At 42.9% G+C, this 22816-nt stretch overlaps 1 protein-coding gene across 1 annotated transcript; it reads right to left on the reverse strand.

Moving 5' to 3' along the window:
* Positions 1-4964: 4964 nt before the first annotated feature.
* Positions 4965-22558, reverse strand: LOC106568020 (phosphoglycerate kinase). The gene is given in 12 exon segments (XM_014138014.2): positions 4965-5695; positions 5919-6017; positions 6356-6422; positions 6424-6534; positions 6908-7087; positions 7334-7448; positions 8602-8721; positions 8933-9036; positions 13256-13400; positions 13612-13767; positions 13898-13948; positions 22347-22558. Coding segments are annotated over 12 exon segments (1254 nt in total). The 5' UTR covers positions 22412-22558; the 3' UTR covers positions 4965-5654.
* Positions 22559-22816: the final 258 nt, after the last annotated feature.

Raw genomic sequence — 22816 nt, forward strand, 5'->3', positions numbered from 1 at the left:
AAGTTCTCATTGACAACTGCGACCTGGCCAAGATAAAGCAAAGCAGTGCGACACAAACAACAGAGTTACACATGGAATAAACATAGTCAGTAACACAATAGAAAAAGTCTGTATACAGTGTGTGCAAATGAGGTAAGATAAGGGAGGTAAGGCAATAAATAGGCCATAATGGTGAAATAATTACAATTTAGCAATTAAACACTGGCGTGATAGATGTGCAAGTAGAGATACTGGGGTGCAAAGGAAAATAAAAAAAAAAACGTATGGAGAGTGCTGTGAGCCTGATTGGGGGAGTGCTGCAGATGGTTGTCCTTCTGGAAGGCTCTCCCATCTCCACATAGGAACTCTGTCAGAGTGACCATTAAGTTCTTGGTCACCTCCCTGACCAAGGCCGTTCTCCACCGATTGCTCAGTTTGGCCAGGCGGCCAGCTCTAGGAAGAGTCTTGGTGGTTCCAAACTTATTTCATTTAGGAATGATGAAGGCCACAGTGTTCTTGGGGACCTTCAATGTTGCAGAAATATTTTGGTATCCTTCTCCAGATCTGTGCCTCGACACAATTCCGTCTCTGAACTCTACGGACAATTCCTTCGACCTCATGACTTGATTTTTGCTCTGACATGCACTGTCATGTGTGGGACCTTCCAAATCATGACCAATCAATTACAGTTACCACAGGTGGACTCCAATCAAGTTGTACAAACATCAAGGATGATCAATGGAAACAGGATGCACCTGAGCTCAATTTCAAGTCTCATAGAAAAGGCTGTGAATAAGGTATGTTTTTTTTTCAATTTTTAATTCATTTGCAAAAATGTCTAAAAACCTGTTTTTGCTTTGTCATTGTGGGTTATTGTGTGTAGCTTGATGAGGAACATTATTGAATCCATTCTAGAATAAGGCTGTAATGTAACAAAATGTGGAAAAAGTCAAGGGGTCTGAATGCTTTCCGAATGCACTGTATAGTAGTAGTATGTGGCACAGACTGACGTCGACGTCTTATTTCCACATCCACAGATGTTGGTTTTAGGTCCGGACCGCACCAAATCTGAACCAAACAGACGTCTATGTTTGGGCCAAACCAAGGCTGGACCAGACCGGACTAAATTTGGAACCAAACAGACATCTATGATTGGTTCAGATTTGGTCCGGATCCAAAATCCAACATCCATGGAAATAAGAAGTCGGTCTGTGCTTACTGAGGTGTAGCCTACAGTGCGGAATGACATTTTAATTTTATGAATGCCCATCTGTGGTTGGCCTACAGTTTGTAAAACACAAAAAAAGACAAACAAAATACTTCTGCATTGATCTGTGCTTACTGGGGTGCAGCCTACAATAGCAGCCACAATGGCATTTTATGAATGCCCATCCATGTGATAGGTCTACCGTTTGGAAAACAGGCAGTTGCATTGGTTTTATTAGTCCTGTTTACAGTGAATAATTCATTCGATTATTTTTTGGACGGAACGTTGGTAGAGCGCCACAACGACGAGTCTCTCCCATCAGCACCCAGGAAAGTCGTGCTTGGGAATGGACAAGCGCCCCTGCCATTGACAAAGTGAGCACTGCTTATCACAAGGCGACATCAGCGTTAAAAAAGCCCATATGCCACTGGTTGATTGAAATTATCATTGTTTTTGGGCAGAATTATGTGAAGTTGGAGGTGTTGGAAAATGCCGCCCTGGTCAATCTAAATGACGAATGAGCGGGCTGGTCCTGGGGATGCTGTTTGGCGTACGATGTGCACCACTATGTGGTGGATATATGAACTGTAATGGGGCCTGGAAAGAATGTTGTGCCCTCCTTCAAAGTTTGAAGAGAGCTATGTAAACCCGGGATTTACCATGTTCAATCATCAGTGGTTATTAATTCATAGTGGTTATGAATTTGGATGCAAGTTGCGCATTATTGAACTCACCGAGAAAGCTATGTGAGCATTCTGTAAGCCCAATGAGATGGATCCATTCCGCCACCTCCTCGGGACTCCAATGTTCGACTGAGATCATTGTAAATTGTTTTCTTCAGATCTCACCGCCATTCCTCCCTTCAAAAGAACAAACGAACGAAATGTTACATAACGTCATAGGCCTACTGTCCGGTTCCCTTGTTGGGCAATAGCGCTAAACTAGGCTACAGATAAGGTTGACAAAAATGTTGCCAGCTCAGATGCAAAGTTTAAAATCGCCATTGAAATAGCGTAGGCTGTCACGTTGTCACTACGGTAGTGTAGTCAATTACCGTGTATCTCCCATTATTCAAAGGTCACGCAAATTACAATGGGGAATGGGCATGTAAATCAAGAATATAAGCCCTCATTGGGCTATTTTTAGGCTTCCAAAAGAACGCCCCGGTGTAAAACTATTTGCAACAATTGTATTTCGTGAACACATAAATACGCCTAGTGCGTGCACACCTTTGTAAAATGTACCATCGTTTCTCAACAGTAAAAGCTAACAAATCCACATTTTTCCTAGCATAGTCAAGAGCTGTGATTGCTGCACAATGCACACCTCGCCAGGTAGAGGGGTGGAGCCTGAGAGAAGGCTAACCGTTCGGTGCATTGTAGATAGTGTAGTTTTACAGCCCTACTGTATTTGCCAACTCCTTCATAGCCCCTGATATTATGAAAATGTATTCATACCATGCATCATGCATGCATCTCAGTCCTTTGAAATGTATGATATATGGAATCATGCATATATACACATCAATTCATACAAAAATAAAAGGCTACCAGTATGTTGCCTTTCTTGAAGTTCATGACTTCATCTGGAGAGCCCCTGGCCTCAATGACAACATCATGGGAGCAAAACTGTGTAAATCAAACTGTTGTCATGTTCATTTCTGTTCATTCTCACTTCAAAAATATGTAGACATAGTACCTGTAGTAGCAGGGTCAGGTAGGTTACTTTCTAAATGCAATCAGTTACTAGTTACCTGTCAAATTGTAATCAGTACCTTTACTTTGTTACTTTTGGATTACTTTCCCTTTAAGAGGCAATAAATAAGAATTTGTTCTTAACTGACTTGCCCAGTTAAATAAAGGTTAAATTGTAAAAAATTAATTACACTAAAAAAAAGATCCATCAAAAGCATTTGGTGTGTAATCATGATCAGACTCACTCATGTTGAACAAACTTAAACTTGCACCTTATTTCAATGCTGAATCAAATGTAATTTAGAAAACAGTAGTGCTAAGCAATTAACGGAAATGTTGGTTATTTTTGGGGGTTTTAAACAACTAATTAACCAAGGTCAGTTCGGACGACTGTGTGATCACGCTCTCCGCAGCCGATGTGAGTTAGACCTTTAAACAGGTCATCATTCACAAGGCCGCAGGGCCCGACGGATTACCAGGACGTGTACTCCGAGCATGCACTGACCAACTGGCAAGTGTCATGTTTCAAGCAGACCACCATAGTCCCTGTGCCCAAGAACACTAAGGTAACATGCCTAAATGACTACAGACCCGTAGTCTGGCTCATATCAACACCATATCCCAGAAACCCTAGACCCACTCCAATTTGCATACCACCCCAACAGATCCACAGATGATGCAATCTCTGTTGCATTCCACACTGCCCTTTCACACCTGGACAAAAATAACACATGAGAACACTGTTCATTGACTACAGCTCAGCATTCAACACCATAGCGCCCTCAAAGCTCATCACTAAGCTAAGGACCCTGGGACTAAACACCTCCCTCTGCAACTGGATCATGGACTTCCTGACAGGCCGCCCCAGGTGGTAAGGGTAGGTAACAACACATCCACCACGCTGATCCTCAACACGGGGGCACCTCAGGTGTGTGTGCTCAGTCCCCTCCTGTCCTCCCTGTTCACTCATGACTGCACGGCCAGGCACAACTCCAACACCATCATTAAGTCTGCCAATGACAACAGTGGTAGGCCTGATCACTGACGACGAGACAGCATTTAGGGGAGGTCAGGGACCTGGCCGTGTGGTGCCAGGACAACAACTTCTCCCTCAACGTGATCAAGACTAAGGAGATGATTGTGGACAGGAAAAGGAGGACTGAGCACGCCCCCCATTCTCATCAACGGGGATGTAATGGAGCAGGTTGAGAGTTAAGTTCCTTGGTGTTCACATCACCACAAACTAACCTGGTCCAAGCACACCAAGACAGTCGTGAAGAGGGCACGACAAAACCGTTTCCCCTTCAGATTTGGCATGGGTCCTCAGATCCTCAAAAGGTTCTACAGCTGCACCATCGAGAGCATCCTGACTGGTTGGATTTCTGCCTGGTATGGCAACTGCTCGGTCTCTGACCGCAAGGCACTAGACGGTAGTGTGTACGGCCCCGTACATCACTGGGGCCAAGCTTCCTTTCATCCAGGACCTCTATACCAGGGGGTGTCAGAGGAAGGCCCTAAAAATTGTCAAAGACTAGCCACCCTAGTCATAGACTTCTCTCTGCTACCGCACAGCAAGTGGTACCAGAGCGCCAGGTCTAGGTCCAAGAGGCTTCTAAACAGCTTTGGTTAAGGGCTTGTAAGTAAGCATTTCACTGTAAGGTCTACACCTGTTGTATTCAGCATATGTGACTAATAACATTTGATTACATGTAATCAGTTACTCCCCAACCCTGTGTAGTAATGCCATGGTATTCAGCATAATAGTCACTATTCAGCATAAGCATAGTACATGTTTTGAGGAGGCAGGTCCCCTATTGGTTAGAGTGTTGGGCCAGTAACCGAAAGGTTGCTGGATCGAATCAACCGGCTGACAAGGTAAAAATCTGTGGTTCTGCCCCTGAACAAGGCAGTTGGCCTACCGGGGAACAGTGGGTTGTCATTGTAAATAAGAATGCTCTTTATTTAACTAGGCAAGTCAAATAAAGGTTAAATGTAAACAAATAAAATGTAGCAGTGTTCAGCATACACACTTATAATTAGCAGTGAAAATGACACTTACGTACAAATAAATACAGTCAAATATATTATATTTTACACCAAGTGTTTTATTCCGTGAGCATCTGCTCAGGTCACATGACTTACAGTAGCTCGACCCCTCTGAAACCCCCACTGGGGAACGACTATCTTACAAGCCACAGGGTCACAAGAAGGATGACATAACAGGTGGGAGGACATGGTTGAGAGAAGGGGGGCAACTGACAGAGCCAACATTTTTTGTGGAGGCTGAGGACAAATATAAAGGTCTAGATAGAGCTACAACACACAATGTTACGCTAGAAGGGTTGTAATACTCCCAGGGCTGGCTGGCTAAACAAGAGTGATGCCCACGCAGGCGCTCTTTAACACATGGCACATTCCCAAATTCCTGTATGGTGAAAACAACTAGCTGCAGCTGACTGGTCTCTGGCCCTCGTCTCCTAGAGAAACACAGCAGGAAGGAACATAAGTGCATGTGAGGGTGGCTTCAGCTACGAACGCCTCCACTTCCTCAGTGATGAAGATATGGGGCAGGTGCAGGAGTGAGGGAGAGCGCATTCCCATTTGTGCCAGCCGTCTGTACAGTAGTAGACTAGAGAGCAGGTGATTTGACGTCTGGGTCACTGGATGATGGTAGAGGTGCTAATGCAGGGTGGGAGACGGAGCTTTTTCACTTGGGAGTCCAAACTCTGGCGGGTCAATTTGTCTTCACTCCCCCCTCTCCTCGGTGATGGGGCTTAGGCGCTGCTGAGGGCATCCACACCGGGCAACACTTTACCTGTGGGCAGAAAGGAACGACATGCAATGTGGTCACTGCTTTGGAAAAACTCTTCAGCATTACTTCTTAAGTCATCATATCCATGTATGCTGTAACTATTGGTAACAGTAACAAAATGTAATTTTGTTCTTTCTAGCCTGCATCCCCTTAGACACTGATTTTGAACTGGGCATAGGTCAAAGGTCAGCGTGAAGCCAGTAAGGATTAGACCGCGATCACTCACCCTCCAGAAGCTCCAGGCTGGCTCCGCCTCCTGTGCTGACGTGGCTGACCTTGTCCTCTGTGCCCCATTTGGCACAGCATGTAGCGGTGTCGCCTCCACCTGGGCATCACCAAGACAACAGATGGGTAGCATTCAAATCAGAGATCCTTCACTGTCATAGTGATCATTCACTACTATAGATGTGAGGAAGAAAAGGTGTTTGGCACCATCTGGCGGTGAGAATGATATCAAGAGTGGATGAACCAAACCTTCCAATCAAAATGGCAGGGCAAGTATAAACTTGAATAAATTATTTTAACATGATGCGCAAGAGCAGGCTTTGTTTAACGAATGATCTCAATCATATGTGTATTTACTTGCAAAAGTTGGGATTAGGTGCAGGGTCAAATACATGTTTTTTGGTCATTGTATATAAACACGATGGTCGAGGGTCTTACCAATGATTGTGACGCAGCCTGACTTGGTGACCTCCACCACTTTGTCCATCAGGCTCTTGGTTCCCTTTGGCGAAGTTCTCAAACTCAAACACACCCACGGGGCCGTTCCACACGATCTGCTTGGCTCTGCCTACAGCCGCAGCGAAGTGCTTGTTGCTCTCTGGTCCACAGTCCAGACCCTGGAGAGAACAGAAGGTGACACAGCACAGAGCTCAACCACAGTTTTGTGTGTTGAGGGTATTCATCTACAATATTTACAGTAAAAAAAGATCCTATAATTAATCTGGCTCTCAAAGTGATACAGTATATAACATTTCTAGCTAGCACAAGAACTATCAGAAAAATTCCCATAAAAACCCTTCAAGAAGACTATAAAACCCGATCAGTGTTAAGTTTATTAGGCATCAAACGGAGGGGAAAAAAACTAATCAGGTTGGGATAACACTGGATTTTTCCATTAGGAAGCACTTATTTTTGTATTCTGTAACAAAATGTTTAAAAACGCTTTACGTTGCGTGCCCCAATGAACATGACCTAGGTTGCTCTCCTCACCATCCAGCCTGCAGGGATGCCAGCAGCCACGGTTGCGGTGCCAGTCTGGGCATGCTCGTCAAACTTGTCAGCGGTGATGAAGTCGACGGGGAGGTTGATCTTGACCTTGTTCTTCTCAGCCTTGGCCATCAGCTCCTTGACGATCTTGGCACCCTCATCATCGTACAGGGAGTTGCCGATCTGGCAGGGAGGAGAGGATCACTCATTGTAAGATGTAAACTATAACCGTGATATACATCATAGTCGAACATTAAACAAATGTAACTACATTGTGCAGAGTGACAAGCGAGTTCTGAATTATATTCATTTAAATTAGGTTAAAATCCTGATTTAAATACAAATTGCCAATAAAGGGGTAACATCTCTCCATTTCTCCCACCCACCCTCCCTACAGCCTTCTCCCCATCTTCCTCCCTCTGTCCTCACCTCCATGTTGTTGAGGACCTTGAGGAAGGTGAAGGCCATGCCACCACCAATGATCATCTCATTGACCTGGTCCAACATGTTGTTGATCAGCTGAATCTTGTCCTTGACCTTGGCTCTGCACACAACAACAGACAAACTATTTAAACATAGTAAAACATTGATAGCCCAATAATATGAAGCCCGTTTATCTAGAATCCATTATAAAACACTTAAGTGGAGTTATAATGCATACATGGTAAAACATTATGGAAATGTTTCTAGTTGAGGAAGATAGTCATATTGGGACAGAAATGTTTGTTGTAGTTGACACTTGTTCCTTTTGTCTAATGAATTTAGTGCTAAATCCTACCGTTTTCATCCATTGTTGAGGGGCTTATCATTAGCCAATTCATATCAATGTCCTTTGTTACTGGCAGATGTCCAAAAAGGCTGAACTGGGTAAAAAATCTTTGAAAATACAGAACTGTGGCAGTGAAAGAACCCGATTGGCTGCACTCACTGACTGGACATGACGGTTGCACAATGCCCAGCTGAAATGGGCTCGACACTGGGCCAATTTCGACATGTGAGCAATGTAGTTACCTGTGTGTGCGCGCATTTGTGTTCTTTAGTTTTCCCACTGTGCTAGGCTGTAAAGAGCTCAGTCACAGGAGGCTGGTGGCACCTTAATTGGGGACAGGCTCATGGTGATGGCTGGAGCGGAATGAGTAGGATAGTATCAAGTACATCAAACACAGTTTGATACCATTCACTTCGTTCCAGCCATTATTAAGAGCCGTCCTCCCCTCAGCAGCCACCACTGTGCTCAGTAGTAGGAAAAGACAGTACTGTTACACAGATTGAGGTGTTACACAACACGCTTAAGGTCTCAATTCCTGGACTGCCTTCTGTGTATTTAAAAAAATAAAAATGTTTTTAAAAAATCATCCTGCACTTGAGAATGACACTACAACAGCCCAAGGCTGATGTATCAACAGAGAAAGAGAGATAGAGTGGTAGAGAGAATAGAAAGAGAGCAACAGTGAGAAATATTTAAGTGAGGTTGCATGGCTTTCATTGGCTTTCATTGTGCATATAATACGACCAGACCCGTCTATTTTAGCTGGATCAACCAGTTGAAGAGCCAGTCCCCAGTAGTGATATCATAGAAGCAGATGCAGGCCTCTGGGTACTTTATTCTTAACTCATCACAGAGCCATCCCTGCCCCGTTGACAATCAGTGACATGGTAAACTAAAGCATCAAACGGTCCTTTGAGCAGTTACTTACCCTCCGAGGATGGCCAGGAAGGGCCTGGCTGGTTTCTCCAGAGCCATGGCAAAGTAGTCAAGCTCCTTCTTCATCAAGAAGCCTGCGGCCTTCTGGGACAGGTTCACTCCAACCATGGAGCTGGGGGAAGAGAAAGTCAGTCACTTTATATTATTTAATAAAAAATCTTTATCTAGGAGATGACAGGAAGGGACAAAGTATTTTCAAAATGAAAGTATAGGAGAAAGGGATTGGCAATAAGTGATGGCTTCCATTTTTCATTAAAACAGCGGATACCAAAAAAATCAGAGTTTATGCTTGACTCCTCCACAGAATGTGTGGTGACCCCTACCTGTGGGCTCTGTGTGCTGTGCCGAAAGCATCGTTGACGTAGACGTCTCCCAGTTTGGACAGAGAGGCTCTGAAAGAATCAATTTGCTCCTGGGTGGCTTTGGTCTAGAAGATAAAGGAGAGAATAGACCGGTTACTACCAGCAGGAGCGGTTTCCACACCTAGCAGACAGAACTGTATGGCCTATTGTGCAGCAAACAGAGGCCTCATTTATTCATATTGATGACATCAATTAATAAATACTACATGGGAAGATACAAAATAAGCCATTTTCCACATTCATCAATATAGCCCATATCATCTATCCATGTTCAGCAACTGCATTAAGGGTTTATAATACGTGTCAGAACACTTGGTGTGGCACCTGGGAGCGTAGTGATATGAGACAATTCAGAGGCTCAACACACAATTCAAAACCAGGCAGAAGCTGGTGTATTTCTTAAATCAAAAGGTGAGTTATAGAAATGGTCCAAACGTGGTCCAATCATTTGAGCGGTCTTTGTTGTGGCGAATTGGGTGCTGGCAGCTGAACCTTTTGGGAGGTGAGACTCGCTTCCACGGTTGTTAGTCATACATCCTTCTTCCTCTCTGGTTCTGAATGTTTCCCATAATCGTCCCCATATGAAAATGGATTCACTCACCGAGTTTGTGGGTTCCTGGTAGTTGAGCGCATAGCACTCATCATCCATCTCCCGCTCAGAATCCCACCACCACTCTTCTTCTTGAGTGCACTGGGCCTTCTGCAGTGCACTGGGGTCATACTCACAGGCATCATGGTTAACACCAACATGTGATGGGAAGCTCTGAGATACTTCATTCTTGTGAGATTTACCAAGACCGTCTGTCTGATTAATCACAGAGATCAAATATGCTTGGTTGTCCGTCTGTCTGTGACCATCTATTAATGTGCTGGTTTGGCAGCTTACATCTTGAGAAACAGTTGAAGACTCCCCAGTCTGGGTTTGTTCATCTTGACTCTCAGTTACCTGCACCAGTTCTACCACTTTGGCTTGCAGCTCACCCTTCTCCTGCTTCAGGTTCTCAATGCACTCTCTCTGGACTGTGCATTCTTCATTGAGGTCTTCAATCTCTTCTCGAAGACACTTTTTCTCCTCTTCAGTTTTGCAGAGGAGATCTTGAAAAATCTTTAGCCTCCTCTTCAACTCTTCAGCTTCATCATGTGGAGCACATTTTCTTCTAGTTACCCATTTCAAAGTTTGCAGCTCCTGCAAAGTCTCGCTCCAATACTTTCTCCAGCTTGGTGACTCGCTGTTGCTCTTTTTGTAGAGCGACTCCTTGTTTCAGCAGGCTTTCTTCGGCCTTCTTCCTTTTCTCAGCTTCGGCAGTTAGCTGAGCCTTTAGCTCATTTGCCCCATTATCTGGCTTGCTGACAGAAACTTGGCCTTCTTTCCCAAACCCAGCCCCTTCTTCCTCAGGGGACTGGATGATTAAGTGTCCATTCTCCATGCTGACGATACACTGTAGAGTACCACTATTGGCCAATGCATCCGGTTCTGCTTGCCAGGCCTTTTGGTGCACATCTAGCGCCACATCCATCATGTTATTTAGAGCTTTCCATAGCTCCTTTGACCCTTTATCCATCTCACATCTCTGGACACCTGGTGGTTTCTTCAGGATGTTTAGGAGGAGCTCCCTTTGAGCTTCTGGCAGTACTTCTATGCCTTCTCCCTGCAGCCATAGAACAGTGAGGGGATCTGTCATCCATCCATGAATGTCTGCGGTTATTTTGGTGCAAATGTGTGAGCGCTCCGAATTCTCTCATGCACTACACCTCTAGGCCACCAGGTAAAGCTGTGCCTGCATTACCTCCACCAGTGTGGCAGAACACTGGGTGTGACATAGGGTTGCAAAGCGTCGGAAACTTTCCAGTAAAATGTCCGGAAATGTTCCATGGGAAGTTAAGCTTAAATTCATCATAAAAAGTTAGCTTAAAACAGTGAACCTTTTTTGTAGGATGCACATAAGGTAATTCTAAGTATTGTGGCATATTTTGGTTAAACTATGCCCTAATTCAATGGAATTGCAACTCTCTGCATGCCCAGTGCATTCTTCCATCACATGTACAGCTGATTCTCAAGATCTTGCACACTAATGAGATGCTATTGAGCCCACACTACTACACTGTCTGAACCAAGGACTACATGCTTTCTGGTACCTTTTGATTACAATACTGGGTGGGGTGAATATATTTTATGACATACATTATTTTTTGTTAACTAGAAAATAGTAGCCTACAGCAAAATGTGTTTAAATCATTCCTAACTTGTTAACAATTTGTTAGTTTTTGCTACCATGTGGGTTTTAGCTTGCTTGAGCCTGCTAACTGGGGCTTAATTCACCCGTTTCCATACAGTTTTCATTTTAAAACATTTATCTTACAAAGGAGTTATTTCATCTGCTAACTATTTTTCTGTACATGGAATTGTATTTGGTCAAACGCTGGGCTCCACTTAGAGCATTAAGTCAACATTAGCACTGAGCGATTAACCGAAATTTCGTTCAATTATTTCAATTCATTTCCTTCGTTTTGTCTGTGAGCTCAATGCGCAGTTTCTGTAGAGATAAATCAGATCAAGCCTGAACTGTGCATGTAGTAGGATGTTGTAGTTTCCAACAGGCCAATATTCTACAGTTTAGCGCAAAAAAAGTGGTAATTATTTACAATGACCATAATCCATTGCACACGCGCCTACTTGTCCAGTCTGTGTGGAGCACTGAGCTATAATACCAACGGTGTGGGGCAGGCACAGAGATTGAGAGAAGAGAGAATGCGTGATCAAGAGGGATCGAAAGCAGTTGCTTCGCGAGGTATCTCTACCTGAAAATATATTATCTTAATTGATTGATAGTTGGTATTCAGCAGTACTTTGAATTACTACTCAAATTGTGATTTTGTTAGACAGCATAGGTAGCAGCTCTATAGATATGAGATGACTGGAATGAAATAAAAGTCAAATAATTTACTTTAATAAAATAGTTTTATGGTTAATAAGTGATTATGGGACATCACTACCATTCATTAAAATGTTTTACAACTTCTATTAATTGTTTCATTCTGTGTGACAGCATTCAGCCCACAATGCATAGTGCATTTATAGTCAAAAATAATTATGGAAACCAAAAACTGTAATTTTGTCATAATCGAACCTCAAAAAAAAGCTCTAATCGCTCAGCACTACTGAACATAAACTCAAAGGGGAAGTTCTGTATTTTACAACCTAATATTAATGTTAGAGGGTCCCTCACTCTGAAAGTATATGGGCCAGAAGACTGTAAACCCATGGTTCGGCTTTCTTTGAACAACCAATTCTAGATAGTGTATCTATAAGAGCACGTGGTGAATATACTGCAGTGATGCCAGGGAAGTGGACTGCATGACGAGGGTACTGTAAGTACTTTATAATTAGGTTCCTACTGACCTTTAACAGGCAAAGTTCTTGACTCTTTCACAGAAAGGTCACAGAAAGGTCATGGCTGATCTATGGTGTCCCATCCAAATGCCAGGCGTTGGCACTAGTACAGTTCAACCAGGTCATCATAGAACTTGCCCTTAACCACAGACCTGGGATCAAATTACACTATCCCCCAATCCTATCCTCAAGCATTAGATGAATGAAAAAGATCTGACCCCGAATCAGCGGTTAGGGGTAACATCTAGACTTACCTACTCTGTCGCCTGCCACCCCCCAGCCATCGAGGGATCTTGTGAAAGGTTGAAAGCTACCCCCCTTCCCAATCTCCTCCCTCCTCTAAGGGTTGCATACCAGCCAGGGCTCACAAGACAAGAAAAGCAAAACGCTAGACCCGAGACAACCCACTACCCTTCACTCAAATGTCAGCAGGTCAGGGCTGCATCTCGGGTAAATGAGAGGAGAAGTAGAAGTAGAATCCTGGCCATTGATACAGGCAGGCACAGATACTACAGGAAACTCATCCTATAAACCTATGCATTTACATAATACTCTCAGTGGTGCAACCTTCTTAAGAGCTGCTAACAGTTTTAGTATGGATGTACTCAGTGACGCAGTAATTTGTGGCTGTACTCCTCAAACAGATGAGATGCCATTTTCTGTACCCTGGTCTCCAAATGACAAAATTCCTGCTTTTCAGGTCAGATGGCTGACTGGTGTCTCATTATTTTGCAGCTTGGCTTTATTTTCTTCTCTGCGATGCCTTTAGCAGCTCTGCTGACGCCAACACCACAGGAGTGACAGTTTCAGCTTGGGCCTCTGCAGGGTAGGAGCCCTCATTTTATGTAAATAGGAAGGGCCTCTGGGAATGGCAACAGCAGTCGTTGACCAACCTTGTTTCCGGAGGCGTCCTTGCCCTTGCCCTCCTCTGCAACGTGGAACCTCAGGTTCTCCAGGAGGATGACTGAACCGGCGGCAGGGTCGGCACAGGCCTTCTCTACTTCAGGACCTACGCAGTCCTTCAGGAAGTGCACGTCCCTGAGAATGGGTGCAACACATGCACGATTGAGTACTTTATTCAGATACCCCACTGAAACATTGTCAGTTGAGCGAACCAAAGTGTGTCAATAGAGGTAAAACCAATTCATTCATTGGTACAACTCAGTCAATGGCACAGTAACATACATGCAAGTGTAATATTTCACTCGCAGCATGGTAATAGCCAGCTATGCCATGAGGTCTCACTCACTTGCCCAGCAGGCTCTTGAGCTCGGCGGCCACAGGCTTCAGGGAGAATTTGTCAGGCATGGGGTTCCCATCAGGACGACCCAAGTGGCTCATCAGCACCACAGCCTTGGCCCCATGGTCAAGACAGTGTTTGATGGTGGGGACAGCAGCCTTGATCCTGGAATAAACAGGCACACAGTATGAGCCAAGGCTGGAATCGGGCTCCTATAGAATGAACTAGTAGCATTGGGTCTAATCATGTGCATTACTAACTGAAGATGATAAAATTAAAACAAGTTCATTATTACCTCTGATTGTTCGTTATGTTATGGTCCTTCATTGGCACATTGAAGTCAACCCTGCAAAAGACATTTATAACATTCAGCTTTGGGCACAGTAATAAGTGTTTTGAGCATTATAAAATGTATGGTTCGAAAAGGAAGGGTATATTACTGGAAACTAAGTTTACCAGTAAACTAATAAAATGTTGGATTTTATGTAACCTATCACAAGACATCTAGTAGCCCTTTTGGGTGTCTAATCATCTCTGGCCGTCTGTGTGGCCTTATCACATGTAAAATAATTGAATACATTAAAATGAAAAATAAATAAGAATGACAAAGCTGTAAAACATTATCCTAAATATAAATAAGCTTAGTAAATACAATGGGTGTTTAATATGAGGGTAGATTTTCTGATAAGAACCAAAATTACTTAAGATTCTAGTAATTTTGGTAAGTTACCAGTGGCTTTGCAGCCCTTATAAAACATGTCCATGACACTGGGCTTAGTATTGAAACGAAATGATTCAACAGCCAAACACTTTCCTGTATGACACACAGTGCCATGAGAACATGCTGCATCCCTCATTCTCCTGCCCATTACCTAACTCTACCCCCCCCTCTCGGTTTCTCCTCCGGCCCACTTGATGCAGTGAAGTGCAGGACCAGGAAGTGTGTGCCACAACCGTACTCTATTATACTAGAACCCTACGGTCAGCACAGGGGAAGAATGATACTGCTATGGAATGCCTTTGTTAGCAATGACCCCTTCAATGGGTAAATGGGAACACAATTCACAGCCGCACTAGTGATGCCCTTGTGATATGCTACCATTTGTTTAACCCGCACCTTACACTACAGGGCCGTAAAGGCAGGTGTTTTATACGAGGGATAAAAGACTGGAAGTGGAGCAAGGATGTGCATATACGCAGAATAAGGCCAGCACATTGACTGCTTGACAGGCTTGGCACAGGTCTGCCAGACTGTTCGCTCTACCACAGCAAAGTCTCCATAACAGCACAAGGTCCTGACAGTCAGTCACAGTTGGTCCTATTCTGCACAAGTAAGCAATGCCGATTCATAGAAGTAGGATGTACATAGACAAATATGCATGTTATAAGACAAATGCCAGGATGGAATGTAATGAGATTTTCATAGTAGTTTGTCTACCCCAGGGTTTCCCAAACTCAGTCCTGGGGCCCCTGCTGGGTCCACGTTTTGGTTTTTACCCTAGCACTACACAGCTTGATTATGACTTGGTTATTTGAATCAGCTGTGTAGTGCACTCAAGGGGAGTCTTAGGACAGAGTTTGGGAAACCCTGGTCTACCCTCGCTTTAACTTGTTATGGATAGGGGGCAGTATTTTCACGGCTGGATAAAAAAACGTACCCGATTTAATCTGATTATTACTCCTGCCCAGAAACTAGAATATGCATATAATTATTAGCTTTGGATAGAAAACACTCCAAAGTTTCTAAAACTGTTTGAATGGTGTCTGTGAGTATAACAGAACTCATTTGGCAGGCCAAAACCTGAGAAGATTCCTTACAGGAAGTGCCCTCTGACCATTTCTTGGCCTTCTACACTCTCTTTATTGAAAACTGAGGATCTCTGCTGTAACGTGACACTTTCTAAGGCTCCCATAGGCTCTCAGAAGGCGGCAAAACGTTGAATGATGACTTTGCAGGCCATGGCTGAAAAACAGTAGCGCATTTGGATAGTGGTCGATCTGAGAACAATGAGACTGGGGGCGCGTGCACGAGAAGACTCCATGTTTTTATTTTCAGTCTTTGAACAAAAAAAAACAGACTCCCGGGCGGAATATTATCGCTTTTTTACGAGAAAAATCGCATAAAAATTGATTTTAAACAGCGTTTGACATGCTTCGAAGTACGGTAATGGAATATTTTTACATTTTTTGTCACGAAACGCGCCGGGCGCGTCACCCTTCGGATAGTGTCTTGAACGCACAACAAAACGCCGCTATTTTGATATAACTATGGATTATTTGGAACCAAACCAACATTTGTTATTGAAGTAGAAGTCCTGGGAGTGCATTCTGACGAAGAACAGCAAAGGTAATCCAATTTTTCTTATAGTAAATCTGAGTTTGGTGAGGGTCAAACTTGGTGGGTGTCAAAATAGCTAGCCCGTGATGGCGAGCTATCTACTCAGAATATTGCAAAATGTGCTTTCACCGAAAAGCTATTTTAAAATCGGACACCGCGATTGCATAAAGGAGTTCTGTATCTATAATTCTTAAAATAATTGTTGTGTTTTTTGTGAACGTTTATCGTGAGTAATTTAGTAAATTCACCGGAAGTGTTCGGTGGGAATGCTAGTCACATGCTAATGTAAAAAGCTGTTTTTTGATATAAATATGAACTTGATTGAACAAAACATGCATGTATTGTATAACATAATGTCCTAGGTGTGTCATCTGATGAAGATCAAAGGTTAGTGCTGCATTTAGCTGTGGTTTTGTTTTTTGTGACATTATATGCTAGCTTGAAAAATGGGTGTCTGATTATTTCTGGCTGGGTACTCTGCTGACATAATCTAATGTTTTGCTTTCGTTGTAAAGCCTTTTTGAAATCGGACAGTGTGGTTAGATAAAGGAGAGTCTTGTCTTTAAAATGGTGTAAAATAGTCATATGTTTGAAAAATTGAAGTTTTCGGATTTTCGAGGACTTTGTATTTCGCGCCACGCCCATCATTGGATATTGGAGCAGGTGTTCCACTAACGGAACGTCTAGATGTAAGAGGTTAAGTCATCTGTGCTGATGGGAGTGTGGATTTGACCTTTAGGAAAGAAAAGGCCTCATGCATCTCCTGCAGTCATCATGGGTACATGGAGCTGGGGACACCAGGATGCCCTATGACATTTAAAAGTGGGTGTCGTTTTTCAGTGTACTGAAGCACCCCTGGGAGCCACACATGACAACAATATCTGAGCAAATACCATCAGCTAAAATGGATAGGATGGTGTTTATAAGATTAACTAGCTAATTGAATAGAAATACAGTAGAATGTATCCTCAGCTTAGAGATGTGTACTTAGACTCGGATATCATCTTAATGCAAAATAAAAACAGTTAAAATTGGTGCAATTAACATTTTAGGGATGCTTGCATCCATTCTGCATCACTCCTATGGCACGTAATTGGTTTGAATAGTGAAAACGTGAGACGACAACTGCCTGTGTTCTGTCACGAGTGGTGGCATGCATCACCTGCTGAAGTACCCAAAATATACCTATTAAAAATGTCACCTAGTAAGACCATTATTACTGTTCCAGCTGGCTGATGTGTGTCATTAGGTAGGTAATGTTAAGTGTAACAGACATTTTATACCAAGCTTTACTTGGCGATACGTCCTCAATTCCCAACTTGGAAGATAACACGTCTTCTAAACTTCCATGATTAGTTGCAGGGGGTTCGTTTGAATTGTTAAATTAAATACATTTGCTCCAAGAAGTAATCCAACGATGTGTACGCACTTTCGATTTTGGGGTGGAAACCAATAACGAATATAAACACTGGATTGATGATGCTATATTGGCCATTGAGAGGCTTTGAAGACACGGTCGGACATATTTGCACTCCTCAGTAGGAGCAGTCCTCCATAGGAATGAATGGAAAAGGCAACACATCCGCCACGCTAACCCTCAACACAGGGAGCGTATGCTTAGTCCCCTCCTGTACTCCCTGTTCACCCACGATTGGGTGGACGTGCACGACTCCAACACAATCATTAAGTTTGCCAACGACACAACGGTGGTAGGCCTGATCACCGACGACGATGAGACTACAGGGGAGTTCCGAGACCTAACAGTATGGTGCCAGTACAAGGAGCTGATCGTGGACCGGGAAATGGGGGGCTGAGCATGCCCCCATTCACGTCGACAGGGCTGTAGTGGATCGGGCAGAGAGCTTCAAGTTCCTCAGCGTCCAATATCAATGAAGACCTATAAGATCCACACTATAGGTCTTTTACCCATCCAAAAAGTTGGACCCGTTCCAACATGGCCCTGGGGCTTCTCCACCCGGACGTGCATAAAAAAATGTAAATATAGAGACACGTTCCAAACAGACCCGAGGACAACTAGACCCGCTCTGTATGAACCTGGTCGGATCCAGAACCAGTCCGAGTGAGGGAAGCAGCAGAAAATGATTTTGTGTCACTTTATTAACCGGAGCTGATAAAGCACAGAGGAGGGAGAGGGGTGCCGCTCTAGCAAGCAGGGGAGGGGCTGTACTGTGAGCGAGTGACATGGGAGCAAGGAAGAGGGAGGGAGAGACAAACCAACCAAGCCGACTCACACTATAGATTACTTATTTATTTTTTTACCTTTATTTAAAGGTAGCCTAGTGTCATAGCGAGGTTATTTATCATCAACAATGATTACGTAATACCTGTCTTGGACTGCTATGAACCAGGAGAAGTAAGTTAAGCTAGCTAATGTTAGCTAGCTAGGCTAACTGAGGCTGCAGTGTAGCCTACAGTTACAAATAACTTCATTAAAATATTTAGTAGCAGCCTGCCTAAATGTTGGCTCTTGGTCGTTGTACCCCATCCTCCTTTTTGTACTACTCTCTTGCACTGGCTCTATGCACCTCACTGGACTCAACCCACACATACTACACTGACACTCCAACAAAAGAGATGCATATTGACGCCACACACACTGCTGCTACTCCGTTTATTATCTATCCTGATCACTCTGCATTGTTGGGAAAGGGCTCGTAAGTAAGCATTTCAGGGAAAAGTGTATAGTGTATTCGGCGCATGTGACAAATAAAATGTGATTGGATTTTGACCATACCGATTTGAAGCTAGCCATAATAACTTAGCCTCAATAGTGGAATTTGCAGTTCACCTTCAAAAAAGGTCCTTATTGAAAGTGATACAAATAATGGAATCATGCCATATTTGGACTAGATAACGCTGATTGCAATGTTAAATAATTTAAAATGTAAACACAATAATTTGATAATAAACAGAAGAAACAAAATCCCAATGGATGCATTATACTGCATAATTGCATTGGGGGAATACTTCTATGCACTGTACAGCCTTACCTATGATTTCCCACAGTCAAAGTCCTGCAATAAGAGCTAAGAAGCTAATATTTGTGTTGACTTTTGAGAATTGTGTTCTGTTGGTGTCACCGATTAGTCCGATTCCCTGTTTTATGGGTGCACAATCTATAGGTTGCCCCCAATTCAATTATGCAGTCTAATACATAGTGGGATTAGTTTTTTTCTGTTTATTATCAAACAAATAATGATATATATCTACTGCCCATGTGCAGGCCATCATATATATAACAAATTATGTAACATTCCAACATTGTTTAGTATTATCTAATCCAAATATGTAATGATTTCACTATTTGTATCAGTTTGCATCACTTTCAATTAGGGACTTATTTTGAAGGCGAACCACAAATTCCACACATGGAGGATGACAGCTGCCAGTGACCATAGCAACAGAGTCAAAAAAATATAGAATCAACATGTGAAAAGTGAACTATAACCACAGAAAGTACAGTAGGAAGACAGGCTAAAACTGCTTCTTCAATAGAAATCCCAGATCACACCTGTAGGCGATGTCATGGCGTTGTTGGCTAGCTAAGCGCATGCACATCATTAGGTCTAACGGTCGTCTCGCGCCGAACTGCCCATGTGCAGGCCATCAAATCAAAGGCACTCCTTCGACATGGAGTAGTTTGACGAAAATGTGTCCGTGTGTCACTTTCACGAGGTTGGAGTAATAACATGCCCAAATATTTAAGACATTGGCTCGAATCTAGGTTGTGCCTTCAGATTTCTAGAAAATGTACAACTAAGGAAGAATTTTTCACTTTTCAAACCCCGGCCTGGTCTGTTTCGCAAGCGTTTGCGGAAGTCATGCAACGTTGCGCCTCTGGGTTTAGAAACTCTGTACATAACACCATAAGCATGTTAGACATGACTCTGTAAATCTATAATGTTAGCCAGCTAACTACCTAGCTAGAGTGGCAAGCTTGGAATCGGTCACATGTTAGTTTATAAATAATACATAAAACAAAAAAACTTGAAATCCCACTGGATGTATTAGATTGCATCATTTAATTGGGGTATACTTATATGCACTGTACAGCCTTATATGGATTGTACACCCATGGAATGGGGTATCAGCATATTCAGTGACACCCAAATATTGTCTTAGCTCTTATTGCAGGACTTTGACTGTGGGAAATCACCTTCCCAGTCAGCCTATTGTGCATATTGAATATTCAAATTGCACTATACAGCCTAACCTATGGACTGTGCACCCCATGAAATAGGTTAACAGCCTACTCAGTGACACCCACAGAACACAATTCAAGAGTTAACACAAATATTACCCCGGAAATAGAAAATAATGATTTGTATTGTTAGATGTGACTCTGTAAACCTATAGTGTTAGCCAGCTAATTACACTGAACAAAAATATAAAATGCAACATGTAAAGTGTTGGTCCCATCTTTTATGAGCTAAAATAAAATATCCCAGAAATGTTCCATACTCACAAAAAGCTTATTTCGCTCCAATTTTGTGCACAAATGTGTTTACATCCCTGTTAGTGAGCATTTCTACTTTTACCAGATAATCCTGCCACCTGAAAGGTGTGGCATGTCAAGAAGCTGATTAAACAGCATGATCATTACACAGGTGCACCTTGTGCTGGGGACAATAAAAGGTCACTAAAATGTGCCGTTTTGTCACAACACAATGCCACAGAGGTCTCCAGTTGAGGGAGTGTGCAATTGGCATGCTGACTACAGGAATGTCCACCCCACCAGAGCTGTTGTCAGATAATGTAATGTTAATTTCTCTACCATAAGCCGTCATGTGGGCAAGCTGTTTGCTGATGTCAACGCTGTGAACAGAGTGCCCAATGGTGGCGGTATGGTTATGGTATGGGCAGACATAAGTGTGTAATTGTTCACCATTTTCCACAAATGTCAAAAATGTTTTTAAAAAATGGAAGTGGTATATTTTTTACAGATGTAAAAACATTTAACACTTCTAAATTCCCCTTGTCTTATGTTCAGAACCTTTAAGCAGTCATTGGAGTTGAACACATCTTTCCCACGGGGGGCCAGCACAGAAAAAAAATGTATGAAATGTGTGCATTCACTACTGTAAGTCGCTCTGGATAAGAGCGTCTGCTAAATGACTAAAATGTAAAAAAAAATGTAAATAAGCTATGGACAACAAACAATTGCATTTTATTGATGGAAATTTGAATGCACAGAGGTACTGTGACAAGATCCTGAGGTCCATTGTCGTGCCATTCATCCGCCGCCATCACCTCATGTTTCGGCATGATAATGCACGGTCCCATGTCGCAAGGCTCTGTACACAATTCCTGGAAGCTAAAAATGTCCATTTTTTCCATTGCATGTTTGGGATGCTCTGGAACAACATATAAGACAGCGTGTTCCAGTTCCCACCAATATCCAGAAACTTTGCACGGCCATTGAAAAGGAGTGGGACAACATTCCACAGGCCATATTCAACAGCCTGATCAACTCTATGCAAAAAGGAGATGTGTCGCACTGCATGAGGCAAATGGTGGTCACACTAGATACTAATTGATTCTGATCCATGTCCCTGACCAACAGATGCATATCTGTATTCCCAGTGAAGTGAAATTCATAGATTAGGGCTTAATGAATTGACTGATTTCCTTACATAAACGGTAACTCAGTAAAATCTTTGAAATTGTTGCGTTTATATTTTTGTTCAGTATAGCTAGCTAGAGTGGCAAGCTAGGTGATGTCACATTGTGGCCTACATGCTGACTGCACATGCATCACCGGTTTTCAGTAGTTACAACAGCCACAAGGTCAAAATTGGCTATATGATAAGAATTCATTAAAATAAAAATGTCCTTTGTTCTTCATTTAAGATTAGGGTTAGGCAGAAGGTTAGCAGTGTGGTTAAGTTTAAAATAAGATTTGAAATAAGCGGAATTTCTGACTTTGTGGCTATGGTAACTAGTGAGGACCCGTATAACCACGAAGAAACACTAATAACGGTCTGGACTAGGCGATATTTTTAAAAGCCAACCAAATGAAGTTGCAATGAAGTTCAATGTAGCTCTTCGATAACAATGTATCGTGAATGTTTCCAAAGTGAAGTATCAAGCGTCTCTCAGTTACTGTCTTGTTACGAATCACAATGCGATGTCTAATGCTGCGTTCAAGACAACTGCGAACTCGGAAAAACCGAGTTCCGACTAAGGAAATCGTTTAACGGTTATTCAACTCAAAATTACAAGTCGGGAAAACAATTACAAGTCGGGAAAAAATGACAAGTCGGAAACTCGGGCATATTTCTAGAACTCCGACTTTCCGACCTGAAGATCACTGATTTGACCTCGTTTTCCCAGTTGTATTGAAAGCACCAATAACCCCCTTTCCGATGGCACAATTAGAACTCACCTCATGATCACGCGCTTCCCCTTCACGTCCACCTTGTCCAGGGTGAGTTTATTTGACAGCGACATTTTGGATATTTTAGATGCACCTGCTTTTCTGCCTTTACCTCACTCTGCTGATGGGTAGTTCCCGAATGAAATCACATTTGCTCAGCGTGGAAGCACTTCGGGTGGGCGGGACGTTACACGCCCATCCACGGTGTATTGGTCAAAAGCTAGTACGGAACTGCTGCATCAGCACTGCCATTGGGTTATGCCAGTGGCAGTCATATGAGCTATGCCCTCCATTTAAAGTTCAATTTAACGGGAAACGGCGTGTGTCGAAAGTCACGTAACGTTTTGCTCGAAGACTATTTTAATTATTTAAAAATAAATACAAATAATTGTAAAGCAATTAAAAATATACAATATAGAAAAACAAAGAGTATGCAGACGTTGCAAACAGCCAGGGGAATACAAACAATACATTATATG

The sequence above is a fragment of the Salmo salar genome, chromosome ssa13 (genome assembly GCF_905237065.1).
Source record: "Salmo salar chromosome ssa13, Ssal_v3.1, whole genome shotgun sequence".
NCBI lineage: Eukaryota > Metazoa > Chordata > Actinopteri > Salmoniformes > Salmonidae > Salmo > Salmo salar.